This window comes from Gossypium hirsutum, chromosome A01 (assembly GCF_007990345.1).
Source record: "Gossypium hirsutum isolate 1008001.06 chromosome A01, Gossypium_hirsutum_v2.1, whole genome shotgun sequence".
NCBI classification, from domain to species: Eukaryota; Viridiplantae; Streptophyta; class Magnoliopsida; order Malvales; family Malvaceae; genus Gossypium; species Gossypium hirsutum.
Window position 1 is genome coordinate 112216715 of NC_053424.1, and position 22752 is coordinate 112239466.

General features: G+C 33.4%; 2 protein-coding genes and 1 pseudogene across 2 annotated transcripts; 2 read left to right on the top strand and 1 right to left on the bottom strand.

The window, feature by feature from the left end:
* Positions 1-5199: 5199 nt before the first annotated feature.
* LOC107937549 (probable beta-D-xylosidase 7) lies at positions 5200-9376 on the top strand (annotated as a pseudogene).
* A 1874-nt stretch (positions 9377-11250) lies between these two features.
* On the top strand, positions 11251-14468 carry LOC107937548 (probable beta-D-xylosidase 7). The gene is made up of 6 exons (XM_016870444.2): positions 11251-11778; positions 11862-12161; positions 12254-12423; positions 12519-12616; positions 12793-13557; positions 13666-14468. Exons 1-6 carry the CDS (start codon positions 11278-11280, stop codon positions 14256-14258), a joined length of 2427 nt encoding a protein of 808 aa, XP_016725933.1. The 5' UTR covers positions 11251-11277; the 3' UTR covers positions 14259-14468.
* A 4091-nt stretch (positions 14469-18559) lies between these two features.
* Positions 18560-22752, bottom strand: LOC107937550 (metallophosphoesterase 1). Its single transcript, XM_016870446.2, has 5 exons — positions 22372-22752; positions 21241-21863; positions 20671-20757; positions 20032-20176; positions 18560-19092 (listed from the first exon to the last, which is right to left on the bottom strand). Exons 1-5 carry the CDS (start codon positions 22630-22632, stop codon positions 18922-18924), a joined length of 1287 nt encoding a protein of 428 aa, XP_016725935.1. The 5' UTR covers positions 22633-22752; the 3' UTR covers positions 18560-18921.

Here is a 22752-nt window from a genome sequence, read left to right on the forward strand (position 1 = left end):
ATGTTAGTTTAGTTATACTATTTTATACATTAATCATTTTAAATTCCTTTTATTATCATTTATTTTGAACTCTCTATATATTACTTACTTCAAAATATTTTTTAAAATATTTTTTTATACATTCCTTATCTTATATATATATATAGCTTGTGTTAAAATTGTTTTATTATATATTATTAATTTCATGTTGTCTTATATATACATTTTGTTTTTTTTCTCTTTTAAACCAATTTATATATATATTTCCTTTCAAATCTATTATGTATATAGTTTATTTCTCAAAAGAATTTTTTTTATACTTTTATTATTTAAAACTCTTTCATATATTATTACCCCTTTCATATATTATCTATATTGAGTTTTTCATTGTATATATTATCAACTTTAAATAGACCTATTTTATTTTTTAAAATATTTTGTATATTATTTGATCCAAACTCCCTCTCTCATAATATCTATTTTAATAATCATTCATGTATTATTAGTTTTTATTTTATATGTACGTTATTTTAAATTCTAGCATGTGTTATTTGCTCATCAATGCACCATTTTTAGACATTGTATTGTATCATATTAGTTTTATGTTGTTTGGTACCTCATGTGGTAATTGTTTTTATATTATTTCATGTATATTTGTCGCACCACATTTGTCTATTTTTTTAGGTACCATTAAATCAATTATTGTTTCTCCATGCTTGTGAATTTGGTTATATTTTGGATTAGTTGTGTTTAATTGTTTGTTTTGTTAGTTGGTTAAATAAGGTTATATTATCTTCATCCATCAAGTATTGTATTTTATGTGCATATTATCCCATGTTTATTATTCCTCTTTTTATACAGATATTACCTTGTAATTTTCAACTTATTAATTCAAACCAATTATTCCATTTTATTTCAAGTCAAATCAATATTATTCCTCTTTTTATACGGATATTACCTTGTAATTTTCAACTTACTAATTCAAACCAATTATTCCATTTTATTTCAAGTCAAATCAGTGTGTTTTGAGCTAGTTCTACAATTGTTTATTTGAAAATTTACTAAAACAAAAGCAATGTTTGATGTTTGGAAACTCGAGGAATCGTGCCCTACCGTACTGGGTTTCGATTTTTCGTTTGTCCAAAATAATCAAATATTCCTTTGAAATTTCATCCATATTTTCTAAATTCTAAACAAGGCAATGTTCAATGTTTGGAAATTCGAGAAATCGTGCCCTACCGTGCTGGGTTTCGATTTTTTTTCGTCGGACCAAATAGGCGAACATCCTTTTGCAATTTTCAAGTGTTTTGAAAGAAATCGTATTTCAAAATATGTTTTAGACATAAGGACATTATTTAATCAATTCGGTACCAATTTTGGGCGTTACGAGAGTGCTAATCCTTCCTCGTACGTAACCGACTCCGAACTCGTTTTCTCGAATTTCGTAGATCAAAATCGTTGTTTTAGTAAAAAGAAATATTTTATTAAAATAACCAAATTTCTAGGTGATCCGATCACACCTAAGTAAAAAGGATCGGTGGCGACTCTTATATTCGTTTTCGTTTTCAAAACAAAGTCAATTACCGTTTTCCAAAAAAAAATGGTTTTGACATCCATATTCATATTACAACTTGACACGTGACACTTTTCATTTGAAGCATTAATTTTCAATTTGATTAAATTACTCCTTTACTTTTTAATTTCTTTTTAAGTTATTTCATGCCTTTTGTTTAAATTTATTTTCTTTAAAAAAATTTATATGTTAAATATAAAATTGATTTTTAAATAAATTATTTCTTTATTTCAATATTTTTCTTAATTAAATTAACTTCTAATATTATAATATTAAAATTATTAACTATTAAATTGTAAAGATTAAATCATATCTTTAAAAAAGTACACATATTAATAATATTTATTGAATTAAATTTATATTTTAAAAATATAATAAGAGTTAATTACATCCTTGATTAAAGTAGAGTAAACATAAACATAAAATTATAAAAAAAAATTGAATATTAAGAATTTCAACATTAAAATAAATTAATTAACGAAAAAAATATAAAATAAATAACCTATAATAATATAATAATATTGTTTAAATTATAATAAAATAATATTAATATTCAAAACCATGATGGATTTATGTATTGTTTTAATATTAAACATTTTAAACATTAAACAACATTAAAATAACTTATTAAAAATTAATTAAATATTTTTAAAAGTATTTTGTAGTTACATTACTTTTTTTTTTCATTTCATTAATGATTTTTAAATAAAAATTAATGTTATAAATTATTATAAAGTTAATATGCACAACCGACCCGTGCATTGCATGGTTATAATAAGCTAGTATTTATATTAGGTAAAAAGACCTTTCAATTCCTTTTAATTTCAAAATTGAACAAATTGGTCCCTTTCAAAAAAAAATTTAGAGCAATTTAATTCATATCAATTTTGAAAATGAGCAACTAAAGACAATTAATCATGGTGCTAATGTTTTTACATCAATTGTACATAATTTTGATTGGTATAGTAATAAGTTTAGCCCTTCATGTTTACATATTTTGTTAATTTGACCTTAATTCTAAAAAAAACTGTAACCTCCCAAACCCGGCCTAGAAATTATGACCAAATTTTGAAAGCTACATTGGTTATCAAAATGGCCAAGTAAAAATTTTTGGAGTTTAAAATAGTCTTTTAAAAGCATTTATCTATCTTTGAAGAAAAACCTAGCATTTTATCTCAATTTCACTTAAAGATAGAATTTTCTAAAACGATGGATTTTAAAGTTTACTCCGCAAAAGTTGTTTTCCAATTTTATGTATATTTCAAATCTCATTTCCATATTAATGCAATGGAAAAGTGATACTCGATGGAGGTTTTGATTTAAAACCAAATTTCATGCCTCTTTAATTTAAGTTTCAAAGTTCGATACCCTAATCAAACTTAATACCATGCATGCAAAAAAAAAAAACTTAGTCACATGCCACAATTCAAATAAAACAATACAATTCTAAATAACGGAAATTATAATATTAAGTCTAAAATACTTTTAATGAAAGTACTAATCCGAACCGAGACCTTTTGGATGCCAAGTCTACGTCCTAACCTTTCGGGTTATCTGTAAATATGGAAATTAAGGGGGTAAGCTTAAGAAGCTCAATGTGATTCCTTTCACAAGAAAATTAGTGCAGAATAGTAGAAAAAACATACAAAATAACAACTCATAGAATAATCTCAATCATATGGCAAATTGAAGTATCGATTTTTTTTTTTCAAATCAACACATCAATATAATATTTTAGAATTCTCAATTTTGCATGTAAATTCTTATGAATGACAATGTATTTCAATTTATCAGAAAAGATCATACCCAACTCCGCTACATACCACAGTAAAAGTTCCGTAGAACTCATCCATCCCTACATAACGCATTGTGGATAAACCACCAGTAATTTGTAAATAAACTACCTGTAAAAATTGTGGATAAACCACCAATATTTTCAGATAAAAAGTTTACAAATAAACTGCTAGTAAGTTGTGGATGAACCACCAGTGCTTGCAGATTATTAAAATGTCAGTACTTCCTCCTTTCATTCATCCCACCCCATGCAATATAGTATGACATGCTTGTAACAGTGTTGTGTAGAAACAGTAGACATGCTTAACATGTATTCAATTCAACAGTAGCAGTAGACATGCTTAACATGTATTCAATAGGATAAAAGTAGTAATAACAATGTCAATTTATCAGAATTACAGTAACATTAGACATGTAACATTCACATATCATACATTATAACAGTAGCAATTCGGTCATTAAATTATAGATTCTAGCATATTCATAATATCAAGGACTCAATTGAGTGAATAAAATTTCTAAAAATAATTCAAGGGTTATATAGGGACTAAACTGAACAATTCACAAAATTTTAGGTAAAACTGAACAATTATAAAATGTTAATATAAAATATATTTTTAAATTTATTATTATATTTTGAACAATGAAATAGACTTTTTAGGTGGATAAGGCCCAAAGCTTAATTTGTTTTTGGAATTGGGTATTGACATGACTAGGTCCATAAACAAAACTATTTACAAGTAATATGTCAAAATAGCATACTCATATGATATTACATATGTAATAATATAATAACTTTTTATATTTTAAAAATAACTAAACTTAATCAATATAATAATTTGACTGAAAATTTGATATCTAAAAAATAAAAAATAAGTAAATCAAAATACAAAAACTAAATCCTTAGATGGATAACGTTAGAAACATAACTTTGCTGAAACAAGCGCATGGTAGCAATGAACATACATGACTAGAGGTGAGTATTTGACCGAGTCGAGTTGGATCGAGTTAAAAAATTTCGAGTTAGTCAAGTTGACGAATTCTATTTTAGCATCTGAACTTAATTTGAATGTTTTTTAATCGAATCGAATCGAGTCAAAAAATCTCGAGTCGAGTTAACGAATCCTATTATTTGTACTTAATGTTGCATTTACATGAATCGATTATTTAACTAGTAGACAAAATACAAGATTATTTAACTACATAAACAATATAATGAATTTGTCTTATAACTTAATAGATAAACATTTATCAAAACGATATAGTTTTACCTTTTAACTTAATGATTTTAACTTTTAACTTTTAAAAAAAGTAAACATTTATCAAAACAATGTAGTTTTGTCTTTTCTTATTCAGATTTTCGGATAACTCGAATTGTGTAATTCATATTCGAGTTAAACAGAAAAACTTAAATTTTTATTCAAGTTGATTCAAATAACTTAATTAACTCAAATAACTCGAACTATTTAATTCAAAATTTAAATTTTTTATCGAATTTTTCGAATTAAATCAGATTTTACTCGCCCCTATACATTATCTATCTCAGCGATCAACCTTCTTTTGAGAGTATAGATTTATGCGATGAACATACATGACACTGCTTTCTTCCCACGTCAATTTGGGTCCTCCTGGAGAATTCAAGATTACTGTTAGTTGGGCTTATACAGTGAAATAATTGCTGAAATGAAAAGACTTTGGCCCAATCTACTGGGTAAAAGCTTCGGAAATTCATGACAAAAATTAAATATTTAATCATTTATATTGGTATAAGTTACAACCGTTACACTCGCACGTATCCCTCGGTGCTGACCCAACGGTGGAAAAAGGAAAAGAAAAACGTAGAAGAAAGCTAATCTTTACATATTACCCAAAATACCGACTTGGAAATGTTGAATGCAAGGGCAAGCATGTCATTAACAATTATGATAAATGGATCAAACTGAAACAACTCACTTGTCGCTGCACTAGGAAATAGGAAGTTACTTTGAGCTTCAGCTTCACTACTGATCACCTCCACAATGAAGTTTGAACAACTGTGTTTGGTTTCCTTAACATTGTTCATCCATGTTGCTTCAACAACTACGCCCCCATTTTCATGTGATTCATCAGACCCAACAACAAAAAACTACCCATTTTGCCAAACTACACTCTCCTTTACTCAAAGGGCTAGGGACCTTGTTTCGATGTTGACCTTAGATGAGAAAATCTCTCAACTTGTTAACTCAGCTCCTGCAATTCCACGACTTGGTATCCCCGCCTACGAGTGGTGGTCGGAGGCACTGCATGGTGTTTCCAATGTCGGCCCTGGCATCAAGTTCGACGGTACTATCAAAGCCGCCACTAGCTTCCCTCAAGTCATTCTCGCTGCCGCTTCTTTTGATGCTTATCAATGGTACCGCATTGGCCAAGTAACTCTCTCTCTCTCTACTCTCCTTGTTTTATAGTTTAAACTTTGTTAATCTTCAAGACACTAATTAATACTTGTTAAAGAAGGCTATTGGAAGAGAAGCAAGGGCAATATATAATGCAGGAGAGGCAAAAGGGTTAACATTTTGGGCACCAAATATTAACATATTTAGGGACCCCAGATGGGGAAGAGGGCAGGAAACACCAGGGGAAGATCCACTTGTTGCAGGGAAATATGCAGCCTCGTACCTAAGAGGGATACAGGGTGACACTTTTGAAGGAGGGAAACTTGGGCAGCATCTTCAAGCTTCAGCTTGTTGTAAGCATTTTACAGCTTATGATTTGGATAACTGGAAGGGAATGAACCGGTTTGTCTTTGATGCTCGGGTAAGTAACGTAAAATCCAACTTGGTTGAAGAAGAAACTGTTGAAGCAAGTTGTTTGTATTTGTGAAATGGTAGGTTACGGTGCAAGATTTAGCGGATACATACCAGCCACCGTTCGAGAAGTGCGTAAGGGAAGGAGGAGGGAGTTGCATGATGTGCGCATACAATAGAGTGAATGGAGTGCCAAGCTGTGCAGATCCCAACTTGTCAAAGACGGTGAGAGGAGAATGGGATTTCAAAGGGTAATATATTTTTGGTTTGAATGCTTTTATTTGGGAATTGTGGAATAATGGAAATGGTAAACAGGTATATAGCATCGGACTGTGATGCGGTGGCCATCATCTATGACGCACAAGGATACGCCAAATCACCCCAAGATGCTGTCGCTGATGTTCTAAGAGCTGGTATTATAATCTTCTTTATCCTATATACCATTGCACTCAAGACTCCACCCGCTATCATCCTATACGTTTTTTAAGGACTTTTTGTCTTCTTTCGGATGCTTAGATTTTTCTTTTTTGTAAGTTTCAACTCTTTATTTATTTATTTAAGCAACTCTTTAGTTGTTGAATTTGATAATTTTTAATTTGGTTTATAATTTTTTTTTGTATTAACCTTCTAAATTGGATTCAGTCAGGTAGTTTAAGTTTTTTTTAAACACCATTAAAAGGTAATGACATGAAACGTCATTAACTGAATTTTTTTTAAAAAATAAAAATTTATAATAAAAAAATAGAACATTATAAGAAATTTATAAAATTTGTAGGAAATATTAAAAAATTATATAAAATTATTAAAAATAATAAAAATTAAGATTTTAAAAATTATTTTTTTGAAATTAGAAAAACGTAAAAAAATTATTAAAAATGCATGTTCAAAATGAATGGGATAAATGCAGGTTTATCTAGTCAAAATTCTAAAAAAAAAAATCTAAAACTGAGAATTTATTTTAAATTTATTAAACGTGCAATTTTTAATAATTTATATAAATCTCTATTAATTTTTATATTTTTATATTTTCTATTATATATATTTTATAAATTTTAGATTTTTATATAGTATAATTTTTTTAAAAAATCATCTTAATTGTATTAAAAAAAGGACTAAATTGTTTGAAAGGATTTAAGTTTGGGTGCTAATGTGAACAAGAAAAGAGTACATGAACCAATTTTGGATAAGTTACTAAGTTTAGGGACTAATGTTGCTTTATCCTTATTTTTTTTATCTAATTATTCCCTTGGTCATTTAACCTTTGACTTTTGAAATTTAATCTCTCTACTTTTAATTCCAAGAAATTAATCTCTCTACTTATTTGGTTTAAAAATTTAATTAAGATATTTGAATACTAAAATGCAACAATATGAAGAAAATAGGGATTGAGGCATAATTAAACCTTTGCTTTATTTTATTTTTAAGTGCTGTGCACCCCATTTTTATATATGGGTAGAGTGTAGGTATAAGATTTTAAAAAATTCGACCAAATTTTGATAATTCATCTATAATCATATCTGTAACAAGCATCATAAAAGAATTTCAAAGGTGATAGTTGTCTATGTAATTTCTGTGCTCCAACTGACACTTAGCATTTTATAAAATTTCATTCTTGTCATTTATTTAGATGCCATTTCACAGGCATGGATGTCAACTGCGGATCCTACCTGCAGAAATACACGAAATCAGCAATACTGCAGAAAAAACTGTCTGAATCCCAAGTAGACCGAGCTCTCCATAATCTCTTTGCTATTAGAATGAGTTAGGACTTTTCAATGGCAATCCGCTGCACAATCCTTTCGGCAACATCAGGGCCGATCAAATTTGCTCCTCCGAGCACCAGATTCTAGCACTCGAAGCTGCTCGTAACGGCATTGTCCTTTTGAAGAACCATGCAAAGCTCCTTCCGCTTCCGAAGTCAGCCGTGTCCCTGGCTGTAATTGGCCCTAATGCAAAATCGCCGCAGACACTTGTAGGAAACTATGCAGGTCCTCCATGCGAGTCTACTACTCCTTTGCAAGCTCTACAGAGCTACGTTAAGGACACCGTTTACCATCCGGGTTGCGATACTGTTTCTTGTTCGAGTGTTGCGATTGACGAAGCAGTCGATATAGCTAAACAAGCACATTTCGTGGTGTTGACAATGGGGTTAGACCAAACTCAAGAAAGAGAGGCGCTTGATCGTGTCGATTTATTGCTTCCTGGGAGGCAAAAGGAACTCATCACCAGTGTCGCAAAATCCGCTAAGAAACCAGTTGTTTTGGTGCTTCTCTCTGGTGGTCCAATTGATGTATCTTTTGCCAAGGATGATCCCAGAATCGGAGCCATTTTGTGGGCTGGTTATCCCGGACAAGGAGGTGGTATTGCCCTTGCCGAAATAATCTTTGGTGATCATAATCCAGGTAACAAATAGGCCATTGATAATATTGTTGTTCATTGCTATTTAGTTCACTACATGCATGTTTTTGTATACATGCAGGAGGGAGACTGCCGGTAACTTGGTATCCACAAGATTATACCAAAGTACCGATGACAGACATGCGAATGAGACCAGACTCGTTTTCGGATTATCCGGGTCGCACTTACAGATTCTATGAAGGAGACAAAGTGTTTGAATTCGGCTATGGCCTTAGTTACTCAAAATATTCATACAAATTCACTCATGTGTCCCGAAAGAATCTTTACTTGAACCATTCATCAAGTTTACATACAACTAGGACCTGGGATTCCGTAGGGTACAAGCTTGTATCGGAGCTAGGCACGCAAGTGTGTGATGGAAACAAGTTCAAGGTTGGTGTGGGAGTGAAAAATGATGGGGAGATGAGCGGTAAACATCCGGTATTGTTGTTTGCGAGGCAAGGAAAGGTTGGAGATGGGAGGGTGAAGAAACAATTGATTGGTTTCCAAAGTGTGGTTCTAGGTGGAGGGGAAAGGGGTGAGATTGAGTTTGAGGTAAGTCCCTGTGAGGATCTAAGTAGGGCTAATGAATATGGGGTGATGGTAATGGATGAAGGAAGGCATTTCTTGGTTGTAGGAGATGATAAATTGCCGGTTACTATTATAATCTGATGCATGTGGGACTTACTCGTAAACCCCCCAAAATGTCGGCCATAATAATTTTATCAGAAGTCCCTAAGATCAAATGTATATCCTAATTAAGAAACTACTTCGATTTTCTATTTTATCTACTTTTTACTTGTCGGTTCAATGAAATATATATGAATCTAAAACATTTAATTTTTTTTTATTTTCCCAGTTTGTTTTAAGTTACATGTTTTTGTCTATCCAACTCTTTCAATAATGATGTCTTTGTGGATCGAATGTACGTTTCTTTGTAATATTTCTTACTATTGTATTCAATTTTTGTTGCTATAAAATACTTATTAATTAAAAGTAATTTTGAAATCTAAATTAAAAAAAAATATTTCATATATTATCGATAAATATTAAAAATTTTACATAATTTTTTTTCCAATGGGCAGAGATTGGATAATGTAACAATAAGATTAAAATTAATAGTGGATGTGTGTTTAGATTCAAAAATAAATATAGGAGAAAGATAAAAATTAAAAAAATAAAAATAATAGAAGTTTTAAATTATTTTATTTTTATGAAAATATTAAAAATATGAGAAATTATAAATTTATTAATAGAAGAATAATATATACATCAATATTCTTATAGATATTTTTATCAGTTTCTTTATAATCATTTTAAAATATTTATTATATTAAACGATAAATAATTTTAAAGAAAATCTCTACAATGATGCCCCTAGCTGTGGACCAATATTGGCTAACTGCAAACCACTCCAATCTACATCATTGATAAAGTTGGATTGAATTAGTGGAAGTGATTACCTGGTTTAGTATATCATCTCTTACATCCATCAATCAATAAATAAGTTGATATTAAAGATGACAAGTGAGGATTTAGAACATTCTATCTTATTTTCATAGAAATTTTTGGTTCAAATTTTATATGCGGAATTAAATTATATATTTTTACGATAATAAAAATATTATTTTATCATTTTAATAGTTTATATTTTTATAATTTTTAAAAAATTAAATTATTTTTTTATAATTTTATGAGAGATCAAAATATAATTTTACCATTATTAATTTAAAATTTTATAAATTAATAAAGAGACCTAAAACCTCTAAAGGAGGTTGTTTAAACAAAAGTAAACTATCTTCATTATTTTGATTCAATTTGGCGAGAAAATCCACAACTTTATAATTTCTTTTGGCACATGTTGGATGCTACATTGAATTGCCCTTTCCAGCAACTGGTGTATACGCCTAACCAAAGTAGAACTAAAATTTCTTGAATTGTTGTCTTGAATAATCTGAACTATTTACTAATAATTTGTACTAATCATCACTTTATCAAATTCCTGCTTCAATAGAAGAGACACGCTCTCAAAGATATTTCAAAGTTCAGTCTCTAATACTGAACAAACTCCCAAAGAACTATTGAATCCTAAAGATCCGATTCCCTTTTATGTCTCATGTAATTAGGGGTGTTTAATCAGTCAACCGACCCGAACTATCATTAACTGAATTAGTCGACCTTTTTAAACCCTTAACCATTAACCGAACTAAAATTTTTTCAAAAAAATTCACTGAACCAAACTTTTTCGGTTAATTCGGTCGGTTAACCGAATTAACCGAAATTTATATTTTTTTATTTTTGGTTAAAATAAGTATAAACATATAAAAAAATTAACCAACTTAACCGAACGATTAATTTATATTTCCGAAAAATTAACCGAACCGACCAAATACTTATATATTATAATATTATTTATTAAATTCGATTAATTTAGTTAACCGACCGATTTCGAACCGAATTAACCGTTAACCGAACTTCTAAAAAATTATTAACCAACCCCTAACCGAATTAATTCAGTTAACTGACCAATTACCGTAATTCGATCGGTTAACCGAATTAATTCGGTTTTACCCAAAATTTACACACCCCTCCATGTAACCCCCTATAGCAGCATATAATTTTCAAATAATATAAAATTCATAATATTTAAACATAAAAGTATATATTAAAAGAAGTAATTTTTTAATGTAAATTTTTGTTTTATCTGAAAAATTCAAAAAAAAGTTTAGAAAAATAAACAAGTTGTAAGAAATGAGTGAGAGTAGATGGAATGAAAACGGTGACCTTGTCGGTCTTATAAAAACGCTTCCTGCTCTCTACTTCACAGCTCAAAAAATAGTAACGAAGATGAAGTTGAAATATCCCTTTGTCCTCATTCACATTAGCACAGTGGTGCTTATCTTAGCAGAGTCAAGTCGGCCGCCATTTGCCTGCGATTCATCTCACCCACTAACCAAATCTTACCCATTCTGCAAACCTACACTTCCCATCAACCAAAGAGTCCAAGATCTCATCTCCAGGCTCACATTAGATGAGAAGATATCCCAACTCGTTAACTCAGCTCCACCCATTCCTAGACTCGGCATCCCCGAGTATGAATGGTGGTCCGAAGCCTTACATGGTGTTGCCTATTTCCCCGGTTTACATACTGGTATGAGTCTCAACGGGACCATTCAGTCCGCCACTAGTTTCCCCCAAGTCATTCTCACTGCTGCTTCCTTCGATGTTCATCTTTGGTACCGCATTGGTCAGGCAAGTATTTATAAAGACCATTTCCTCATTTTTTTTTTCTACTTATTAATATCTCGTGTTTACGTGTTTATGATGGCTTGCAGGCAGTTGGAAGGGAAGCTAGAGCCATATATAATGCTGGACAAGCTACGGGGATGACATTTTGGGCACCAAATATTAACATATTTAGGGACCCAAGGTGGGGAAGAGGCCAAGAGACACCAGGTGAGGATCCTGTTGTTACTGGGAAATATGCAGTCTCGTTCGTGAGAGGCATACAAGGGGATACTTTTGAAGGAGGGAAACTTGGCCATCATCTTCAAGCTTCAGCTTGTTGTAAGCATTTTACAGCTTATGATTTGGATAACTGGAAAGGAGTCAACCGTTTTGTCTTTAATGCAAAGGTTAATATTTGTTTGTTTGCTTCAGTTTGATTGATTATTGGACTGCTACGTTTAATTATTATGTCCTTCCTCTTTTTTATTATGGATTTCAGGTTAGTTTACAGGATTTAGCAGATACATATATGCCTCCATTTAGGAGTTGCATAGAGGAAGGTAAAGCCAGTGGGATAATGTGTGCTTACAATCGTGTTAATGGAGTCCCCAATTGTGCAGATTACAATCTCTTGTCAAAAACAGCCAGAGCACAATGGGGTTTCGATGGGTAATAATGACAAAGACTGTTAATAGCACAAAAATACAGGTTATAATTCAAACAGATAACAGACTTTGTGGTTTTCTTTGGTTAAATATAATCAGGTACATAACATCTGACTGTGATGCTGTCTCCATCATTCATGAGGAACAAGGATATGCTAAATTACCAGAGGATGCAGTGGCCGATGTTCTTAAAGCTGGTATGAATAGCTTTCTTCTATGTTATGAGTACGAGTATCGAATATCCGTATGTATCTGACCCTAGTATGGTCAAATATTTCCATGTATTAGACTGTGATAGTGTCTCCATCATTCTGATTCTTTTCTTGCTAGACGCATCATATGAATCTGAACTTTTTGATCGATGAATTCACAGGAATGGATGTCAACTGTGGTAACTATTTGAAGAACTACACCAAATCAGCTGTCGTAAAGAGAAAATTGCCTATATCTGAAATAGATAGAGCCCTTCATAACCTTTTCTCTGTTCGAATGAGACTGGGGCTTTTCGATGGCAATCCACTACAACAGCCTTTTGGTAAGATTGGTCCAGACCAAGTTTGTTCCCAAGAGCATCAGAATCTTGCCCTTGAGGCTGCTCGCAACAGCATTGTCCTTTTAAAAAACACCTACAGACTCCTCCCATTTTCGAAAGCAAAAACTACTTCTCTTGCAGTAATAGGCCCTAATGCCAATTCTGCAAAAACACTACTTGGCAACTATGCAGGCATTCCTTGCAAAACTGTTACACCTCTGCAAGGGTTGCAAAGATATGTTAAAGACATCAGGTATCACCCAGGTTGTAATGCAGTTAACTGTTCTTATGCTTTGACTGACCAAGCTGTGAAAGTAGCAAAAGGGGCAGAATATGTGGTGTTAGTAATGGGATTGGATCAAACCCAAGAGAGGGAAGAACTTGATCGTGTAGACTTGGTTCTTTCACCAAAGCAACAGAACCTGATCTCTACACTCGCAAGAGCAGCTAAGAATCCAGTTGTTTTGGTGCTTCTTTCTGGAGGTCCAGTGGATATAAGCTTTGCCAAAAACGATAAACACATTGGAAGCATTCTATGGGCTGGTTATCCAGGTGAAGCTGGAGGTCTTGCATTAGCAGAAATTATATTTGGCGATCACAATCCAGGTGAACTCTTATACTCGTTCATTAAGCTTGTATGCTAACAAAGCCAATAAGGCATTCTTATACTGGAGATAAATTTACTAAAGCTATAAGCTTCATATTTATATGCAGGAGGGAGGTTACCGGTTACTTGGTATCCACAGAGTTTTGTTAAAGTACCAATGACAGACATGAGAATGCGTCCTGAACCATCATCAGGCTATCCTGGACGCACTTACAGGTTCTACCAAGGACAAAAGGTTTTTGAATTTGGTTATGGTCTGAGCTACTCAAGCTATTCTTATGAATTTCTCCCTGTAGCACAAAACAAGGTCTATTTAAACCATCAGATAAAGTCTCCAAAGGCTGAGCTTGAGAACTCAAATGCTCTCAAACACGTACCAGTTTCAGAGTTAGGAACAGAACTTTGCAGTAAGAGAATCCCAGTCACAGTTAGAGCTCAAAACCATGGTGATATGGCAGGTAGGCATCCACTTTTGCTATTTGTCAGGTCAGCAAAAGCTGGTAATGGAAGGCCTGAAAAACAACTGGTTGGATTCCAGAGTGTTATTCTGAATGCTGGGGAAAGAGCAGATGTTGAATTTGAGTTGAGCCCTTGCGAGCATCTTAGCACAGTCAATGAAGATGGTTTGATGGTCATTGAGGAAGGTTCTCATCTCTTGAGCATTGAAGACAAAGAATCTGAGATAACAGTCATCCTATGATACAAAGAAATGGCTCTCAAAAACCCGGGAAATACAATCCTGCTATTCCAATAAAAAAGCTGTTTTGTCTCCTTTAAGAATAATTTCCTCTTGCTTGCAAATTATGAGTGATGATTTTGTATTCCCTACAATGCTATTTCCCTATTAGGAACAAATCAAAAACCCAGGAAATACAATCCTGCTATTCCAATAAAAAAAGCTGTTTTTGTCTCCTTTAAGAATAATTTTCTCTTGCTTGCAAATTATGAGTGATGATTTTCTATTTCCTACAATGCTATTTCCCTATTAGGAACAAAGCAATGCAGTAAAAGAATGAAAACAGAACCTTAAAGCAGTAATCTTAGAAGCCAGCTGCCGCCTCCCCAACTCATCACTCACATCACCACTCTATTTAAGCTATCACTCTGACCGTGTTCTTAATTTCTAGTTTACAAATATTTTGGTGATTGCTTTCTTTAATTTCAACTTTATCAATAGAAACATGCAAGAGGATAAGAGAATGGCTACATGATTTGATTGATTAGATTTGAAAATTTTCAAGACATGAATAATAAACATGAAATCAAACGTCTAAACCCAATTAATTTTATCCATATATCTAAACTTCGAAACAACAGAACATGGGTCTAAATTAATAGCTTTCTTCTTTCTTTTTAACCAAACTACAATATAATAGCTTTCATTTTCTCGACAAAGTACAAAGGACACTGAGCAGCAGTAAAAACTTAAAATAGTAAAAGAAACAGATTGGATGGTGTTACAAAAGTTGTTCAAACTGACGAGAGAGGTTGTCTGGACTTGCCGCTCACAGGGAAGCTAAAGAGGCTCATGACCTATGTTAAAAGAGTCGTGAAGACGACGTCAATACTGACACATAAAACTGGAGGACTAACACTAGCAGAAATCATCTATTTTGGTGACCATAACCCGGGTGATCTCAGTTATGATTGTAGGATAAGCTCCAATCCTTTGAATCAAAAAACTAGGAGACGCAATCCATCACTATTGATTAATGACAATATTACAATACATTTTTCAATTCAGGTGAAAATTTGCCTGTTACTCACATACCTACAAAGTTTCACCAAAACACCAATGACATACATGAGAATGTGCACAACCATCTTCCTACAGAATCTATAAAAGGCCCAAAATTTTCAACTTCAGCTATGGGCTCAGCTTCTCAAACTATTTTTACAAATTCCTCTCCATCGCCCAAACAAAGCTCTACTTCAAACAGTATTCCAGAACCATACTAACAGGAAGCCAAAACCTATCAGATTTGTATCAGTTTCAATATGGACACCAAACGCAGTGAGAAGAGGAGGTTTACAGTCAAAGTTGGAGTTCAAAACTCTGGAGGGATGGCAGGAAGGCATGCAGTGTTGCTCTCTCTCTCAAACAAAGTTGGAGTTCAAGGATGGGAAACTGAATCCCATGAAACAAATTTATGGGATTCCAGAATGTGAATCTGAAGACAGGAGAATGGGGAACTTGGAACTTAGCCCTCCTGATCACCTTAGCTGACCCAATGAAGATGGTTTGATGGTTAAGGAAAAAATTTCTAATATCTTGATTATGGAGAACAAAGAGTATATCAGAATTATGATCTGAACAAGGACGGAAGGGACTGTCACATCCCGAGATCGAGGTCGGAAGTTTTGGTTGTGCGAAGTGAAGGTTTGTCAGTGTTCTGACAAACTGGGATGGCCAAAAGTCGGGCAAACTGAGAGTTTGCCAAAGTTAGGCAAGCTGGGTGTTCGCAAAGAGAGTTTCAGTAAGGGGGTTCACCGGCAGCAGTGCACTCCAAATGATATGGTATGGCGTTCTCTAGTTTCTCTGCAAGTCAGGTTCATTAATGTGTTGGCGAGCTAGGGTTTGCCAATTTGTTTGGCAAGTTGGGTGCGCTAATTTGTGTGGCGAACTCAGTTTGCCGGTTAAAGATACGGTCAAACTCAAATTAAGAAAAAGTGATTTAGTGTATTTAGGAATACTTTACGTGCAAGTAACAACTTTTTTAGTCAAACAGGGTATCCAAAGATATCTAGCACTCTTAAGTCTATACATACGACCCTTAACTCTATGAAATTCGTCACTGAATATTCTGTCTTCAAAGTCTCAGTTCTAGATTCTATTCATAGCAATTCGGGTAAGTCCCTGCCTTGTTAGGATTGATCGTCCCAAAAGCTAGGTTCGCTTGCATGTGCAAAATCTGTATGCTTTGTTAGTAATTTTCTTGTTTATTGCGAACCAACCAGACCATCTTCTAACAAGGACAAAGGTAAAGCCAAATTCATTTAAGTTTCTTCGTTTCCGGCGAGTGGTCTGAGATTATTTCGATTATGTTCTTTATTATGTTAACTGTAATGTTTTCTAAAAAGGAATCTCTAATTTCGAAACCCAAAAGTAAGTTTTTTGAAAAGTTCTGTTTAAGCTACGAAACTATATTTTAAAAGTATAATTTTGAAAGGATGATTTTAAACCACAATTTTATGCGAGCGCCTATACGATCCAATGTTTTAAGAATGTTTTGAAAAGAACGGTTTTTAAACTGTGTTTTAAAGGCAATTAACGTGCAAGCTTTTATAAGCAAATGTTTTTCAATTCACTTTATGCGAGCTCCCTATGAAAGCTCAGCTTTGTACGAGCTCTCTCATTTGTGTGAGCTCCTTTGAGAGCTTTCTGATTGGTATACCAAAAAGTGTGAGTACTCACTAAGCTTTTGTTTCATTCTACGTGTTCCTTTGAGAACAAGGTTGGGTATTTATATATCCAACGAGACGAAGTTTTGCTCCTCAGTGAGCCTAGCTCTATATATGAGTTTTCTGTGATATGTTTCATTCTACGTGCTCTCTTGCAAACTAGGTTGGATATAAACATATTCAACGAGAGAAAGACTCTGTTTGACGAACCAATCGTGCGACCAAAGGCTGACTCTATTCGAGATTTTGATACGTGTGAATTGGTCCTGCAACCGAAGCCAAACCTTGTTTAAAGTTTTCTGAAAATTATGTACGAGCTGGCTTCGCGGCCTAAGGCGAGCCCCTTTTAAAGCAAGTTTTCAAAGAAATGATTAATAAGCATCGTTTTTTTTTTTAAATTGTTTCCACAAAAGATGTTTTTCTGATGAAAGATGCGAAATGGGTCACGCCATCTTACCCACGAACCCAGCACGCAGAACGTTTACAAACTAAAGTTTCTACTGTTTTCAAACACTATTTTTAAAGCATAACGTTTCTGATTATTCACTGAGTTCTCAATGAACTCACCCACTTTTTTCTTACTTCTCAAGTAAGTCACGGATAGCATTGGCGAGGTCGACACTAATATTGGTGAACCATAGCGACGGGCGATGGGACTTTATTATGTTGTTTAGAACAATATTTATATCGTTGATTTGATTACTGAACAATTTACTTAAAGTTGAATTTAGTATGTTTTATTTTTAAGTTAATTTTATTCATGCGAACCATGTCTTGAAACATATGTTCTATTTCCATTATTAATAAATCGATGTTATTCATACATGTGTATTTTCGTGGTTTGTGAACCACGTATGTTGCATAAATTACTTGTGTACTCTTGGTGTTAATTTATTTACATGTGAACCACTGTATGCTGATTACAAACGTACCCCTATTGTGATAGTTTTATTACATGAGGGACCCTAGGTATGGTTACCATATTTACATGCATACCCTTATCTTTGCAAACCCTTACATGTTTCTGAGAACCCTGTTTAAGTGTAATATTCCTTGTTGCATGCATGTTTTCCTTGTTTGCAAAGACTAATAATTAGTGAAACTATGATTTATGAGAATTTTAGGTGTTATGTGAACTGTTGTGGACTTAAAAGTTTTATATCCTTGTATGCGAACTATTATATCTTGCGAATTCATGTTTTTGTGCGAACCTATATTGAACTGTGAACTCATGTTTGTGTGTTGGCCTACGATCTCTTATGATTTTAAGGTATGCGAGCTATGTTTGAATGTTATGTGAAAGGTTTAAGTGATGTGAAACTGTAAATGTTTCTAAGTATATAACAATCATCGTTTTGCATGATTATGTACTTTGATCTATTTTGCATGCAAACCCTTGTGTTATATGAATGCATCACTTCCATTGCTTTGTTAAAGTTTAAACACCTTATTCGCATGCTATCTCTAAGTGGTGTGTTGGAGGTTAGGTTAGGAGTTAACGAAGAGTCACATCGGTGGTTAATGTGACACGCTGGATTCGGGTCAAATCTTCTCAGTCGGGTATGAGGTGTTACAGGGACTTACAAATTCACCAGGTTGATAGCCAAATAGTCTCTAGTTAATTTAAGTAGCCAAGGCATCACTAGATAGGATATCGCAACCACTAGCCAAACATATATTGCCGTGAGCGCTTTATCATTCAATTTCAAGTATAACTTGCAAATCAATGCAATACAATTTCATAAACAACAATCAGCTATACAGATAACAAAATTAGAAAAACTAATGGCACTCGAACTAGTATCAAATTTTCATTCTGCACCTAAGCAGATTTCTTTGTTTAAAGCGACCCCTGAAATATGTAACATATTTTAATCCCATTCTTAATGCGTTTTTAGATGATTAATTATGCAAATTAGTGAATTTGATGCTCATAATCCTTTACATTCATGTTTTTATTCTTAGGAGAGCATTTGAGACCGAAAGGAGCGAAAAACAAGCCAAAAAGGACAAATAGAGTTGTTTTCAGGATCCACACGGCCTGGGCATTTCCACACGGGTAAGCCACACGCCCGTATGAGCCACATGGGCTGGCCACACGCCCATGTGCCAACCCGTGTCGATTTTGCACCCTGCTTCCAAAATACGCAGAAAAACTCAATTTTTAGGCTTTTTGAGCATTCCAAAGTTTATAAATAGCAATTAAAAGAGGACCTAAGGGGGCAATCAGAGGAGATCGAAGAAAACACTCAAAGAATGCCATCAAAATCAACTCGGAAGTGGAACCCCCTCAAGATCAAAGATCTCTATTTAATTTCTTTTGAAGTTTTATTGAGTTTCTGTTATGTCTTGTGGTTATCCTAACTTTGAGATATTTCTATTTAGGATTATGAACTAATCTAGATACCTAGGGAGGATGAAACCTATGATGAATTCTATGATGAATGTTATTATTTAATTTCTGTTTTTATGTGATAAATACTTGATTCTTGTTCTCAATTATGTATGCTTATTTCGTGTTTTAATATTTTTGGGATATTAATTCATGTTTAATTTAGATTCATAATAATAGATGAAGTCTAGGTGGATTCTTTACTGGGTATTGTCTATCTCATTGGTTATCTTTGATTATTTTTCTATTTTATTCTCTGTTACGTTACTAGATAAATTAGATTGGTAAATTTAGATTAAAAATAATCACTCCAATTTGTCGGCTAAATAATAGAAAAACAGTAATTACTAGTACTTTTAGTCCTCGTAGATATGATATTCCCTACTCACCATAACTATATTAGTGTTCGATAGATGCGCTTGCCTTAGTCATATTTATAGTTAGTTTAGTGATCATCAATAAGATTATGATGTTAAATCACCAGCTATGTTAAAAGATGACACTAATGTGAATAATGCACAACATAGAATGTTTGGCAAGTATTCCAGAACAATCAACTTAAACCTTTTGGTTCTAGTGTATTTGATACAATAATAAAGAATAGAAATAGAACCAGAGCGACAGTATAGGCTATTAATATATGAGATTCCCTAGCAACAGAGCAATAGGTGACACTTACTGCACTTTTGTTCCTTTGGAAGGTTGCAACAATAAAACCCGGATCATCCCTCACTTTCCATGTCATGGCTGGAATTGTTACCTCTCGAGTCCCATCTGAGTGAGTGTGGTCACTAAATTCTTGTGTGTGAGCACTAAAAATAATCCTACATACAGAAAATGAAACGGAAATTGATGTCACAACATAAAATCCACTTCCATGTCAGTTCTGGAAAATATTCTCTTTAAGCAATAGAAAATTCTATAACATGAAGGGAAATAACAGACATTCGACAAAAAGACAAATTTGCTTCACTTCCCAAAGTTAATAATGTAGCTACTTCATCAATGTTACTTTTGTGCCAGCAGCCATATCTAACTAACATCAAAGATGCCAGTAGGTAACAATAAGTTCTATTATGTGATGCTTAATTTGTTGAAAATGTAGTTAGTCAACATCTAATCCTCCAAAGATGCAATCTAAAAGATATCAATTTTGTTCAAAGCATACAATTATGCCAGAAAAGGGGAAAATGAATTATTATCGGTAGTTGAAGAAGGTTAAATAATAGCAGGAGACATACATACAATTAGGTAACAATAGAAAGTGCAAAGACAAGCAAACAGAAAATTCCTTGCAGATTCTCTAGTGGATGCTTACCTGGGTTTAAGAGCATGAAAAATGTATTCAGTAGCATTTGGTGGGACAGTCTGCGATAGATCATAAGGGCCGGTCCCAGAAAAGCCTCTGGAGGAAAAGAAAATTGGAACTATTGATTAAAATGCTTTGCAGCAGAAGTGGAAAATAAAAACAAAAACAAAATATTACACGGTAAAAATTCAGTTTACATGCATATATTCCATTGACATGATTAAGGAATGCCATGCTAACCCAGATATCAGAAGTGCACAAAATTTTGCTTAAATTATTTTATTTAACAACATTATTCATCCCCTTGATCTCCCATGATCCCACGAATAAAAATGGCCTTGACCCATGATTGACCAGGTAGTAGAAAGATGACAGTTCAATCTATAATTACTTGGCCATTGGGAACTGAATATTAAGATAGCAGGTTCAATACTATATAGCAGGTTCAATACTATACAGCAGGTTCAATACTATACCCTTAACATCCAATTACCGAAACTGAAGTGCAGACATGCAACTTTTAACATTAAGGAATTATTCCATGATAAGCCATAGAATGCAGTGATAAGACAAACTTACTCGCCCTGTGCTGAAGCTGGAACTTTGCCCGATGGATCAATGATAGACTTGAAAGTACTACCTTCTGCTATATGGGTCTTCCCCGACCGATACAAGGGAAAATGAAGTAATAGGACAGGACCAGAACCCGATTTCATAGCATTTACTCTCCACCTAAAGTCATTGGACATTTCGCTAAACATGCCAAACCCATTGTTTGCTTCATCCATGCCTTCTATTTTGTTTGCTTCATCCATGCCTTCTATTTCCATTTGTAGATCCACACTTTCCCTTTCTATAACCTTCTCAACGTCAAAACGGAGTTTATTGTTACCACAAATCAACGCAACAGCGTTAAGTGAAACAAAGCTGATATTGCTAATTTCGAAAGCACCACATCCCGATGAATCCAACCCCGGAAAATTCCTAGCTATCCAATTAACAGAGTTTGAACAAAGACCACTACACTCTCCAACATCCCTATCACCAAGAATAACATGTAAAGGGAGATCAAGAAATGGACCCAACATGTTATCAAACTGATGTAGCACCGATAACCATTTAGTTCTTGACAACTCTGACCCTTTCGCAGAAACATCACCTAAGACTAGTAGCATATCAGGGTTCAAACTCTGAAAAGATTTCTGCATTGTATATTAGCGAAGATTATCAATATCTTTAACTTCAAATTTTTTAAATAAAAATACAAAAACCAAGCATGTTTTAATGAAAAAGAATTCTAAGCTTATTCCGTGACTAGAGAAATGTATGATCATATATATAGGACAACTATATTTGAATTACCTTATGAGTTGAACTATTTCCTTGTCTTTAATCAACATGGTTTAGCATTTTACTAGCTTCTCTTTTTTGCATTTTAGCAACTTCCAGAATAGGAGAAATAAATTAAAAAGAACTTAAATACACTGGCATTTCGGAATCCCTATATATCTCTACTCTAGAATGCATGTTATTTATCATCAATGGCAACTTCACACCTCCAATCCAGCAAGGTCAAGTCATGTTTCACAACAAAATATCCCATTTCCCTAAAGAATTCAATGAACCCAGATCATAATTTCAATAATTAACATCACTTTCACTTAATGCATGAGATATAAGCAAACAGGGATTACAGAAAGAAAAATTGACCTTGAAAAACTTGGACATGTAATAGTCTCTGAAATAGAGGTTGACAAAACCAGCTTCGGAGCCAAGCAAGAGCAAGTTGGCAACCATCATAACCTTAAGATCCTCCAGCGAATCATCTACGTTCTCGACATGTTTGTCGGGACTGTAGGTGGTGCTTGGGAGGAGTTTGCAAAAAGGGAAGGAGACCCACTCTTCGTATACCATGAAAATAGAGATCATTATTACAGGCAATAAAGACCTCCAAGCAGCTGCTGCCATCATTTTCTTTTGTTGGCGTTTTGGTCAAGAGGGGTTATAGGGGTTCGCCATTTTCACTGTTGTTGACCACAGAACTCATTGTAAAAAACATTAATGGAAGATAATTAGACCCAGTTCATCATC

Coding starts and splice junctions, on each gene's coding strand:
- LOC107937548 (XM_016870444.2), top strand. CDS start 11,278: ATGAGTGAGAGTAGATGGAATGAAAACGGTGACCTTGTCGGTCTTATA. Junction 12,424..12,518: donor GCACAATGGGGTTTCGATGG/GTAATAATGACA, acceptor AAATATAATCAG/GTACATAACATCTGACTGTG. Junction 13,558..13,665: donor ATTTGGCGATCACAATCCAG/GTGAACTCTTAT, acceptor ATTTATATGCAG/GAGGGAGGTTACCGGTTACT.
- LOC107937550 (XM_016870446.2), bottom strand. CDS start 22,632: ATGATGGCAGCAGCTGCTTGGAGGTCTTTATTGCCTGTAATAATGATC. Junction 21,864..22,371: donor ACATGTCCAAGTTTTTCAAG/GTCAATTTTTCT, acceptor TATACAATGCAG/AAATCTTTTCAGAGTTTGAA. Junction 19,093..20,031: donor TCCAAAGGAACAAAAGTGCA/GTAAGTGTCACC, acceptor TTTTGGAAGCAG/GGTGCAAAATCGACACGGGT.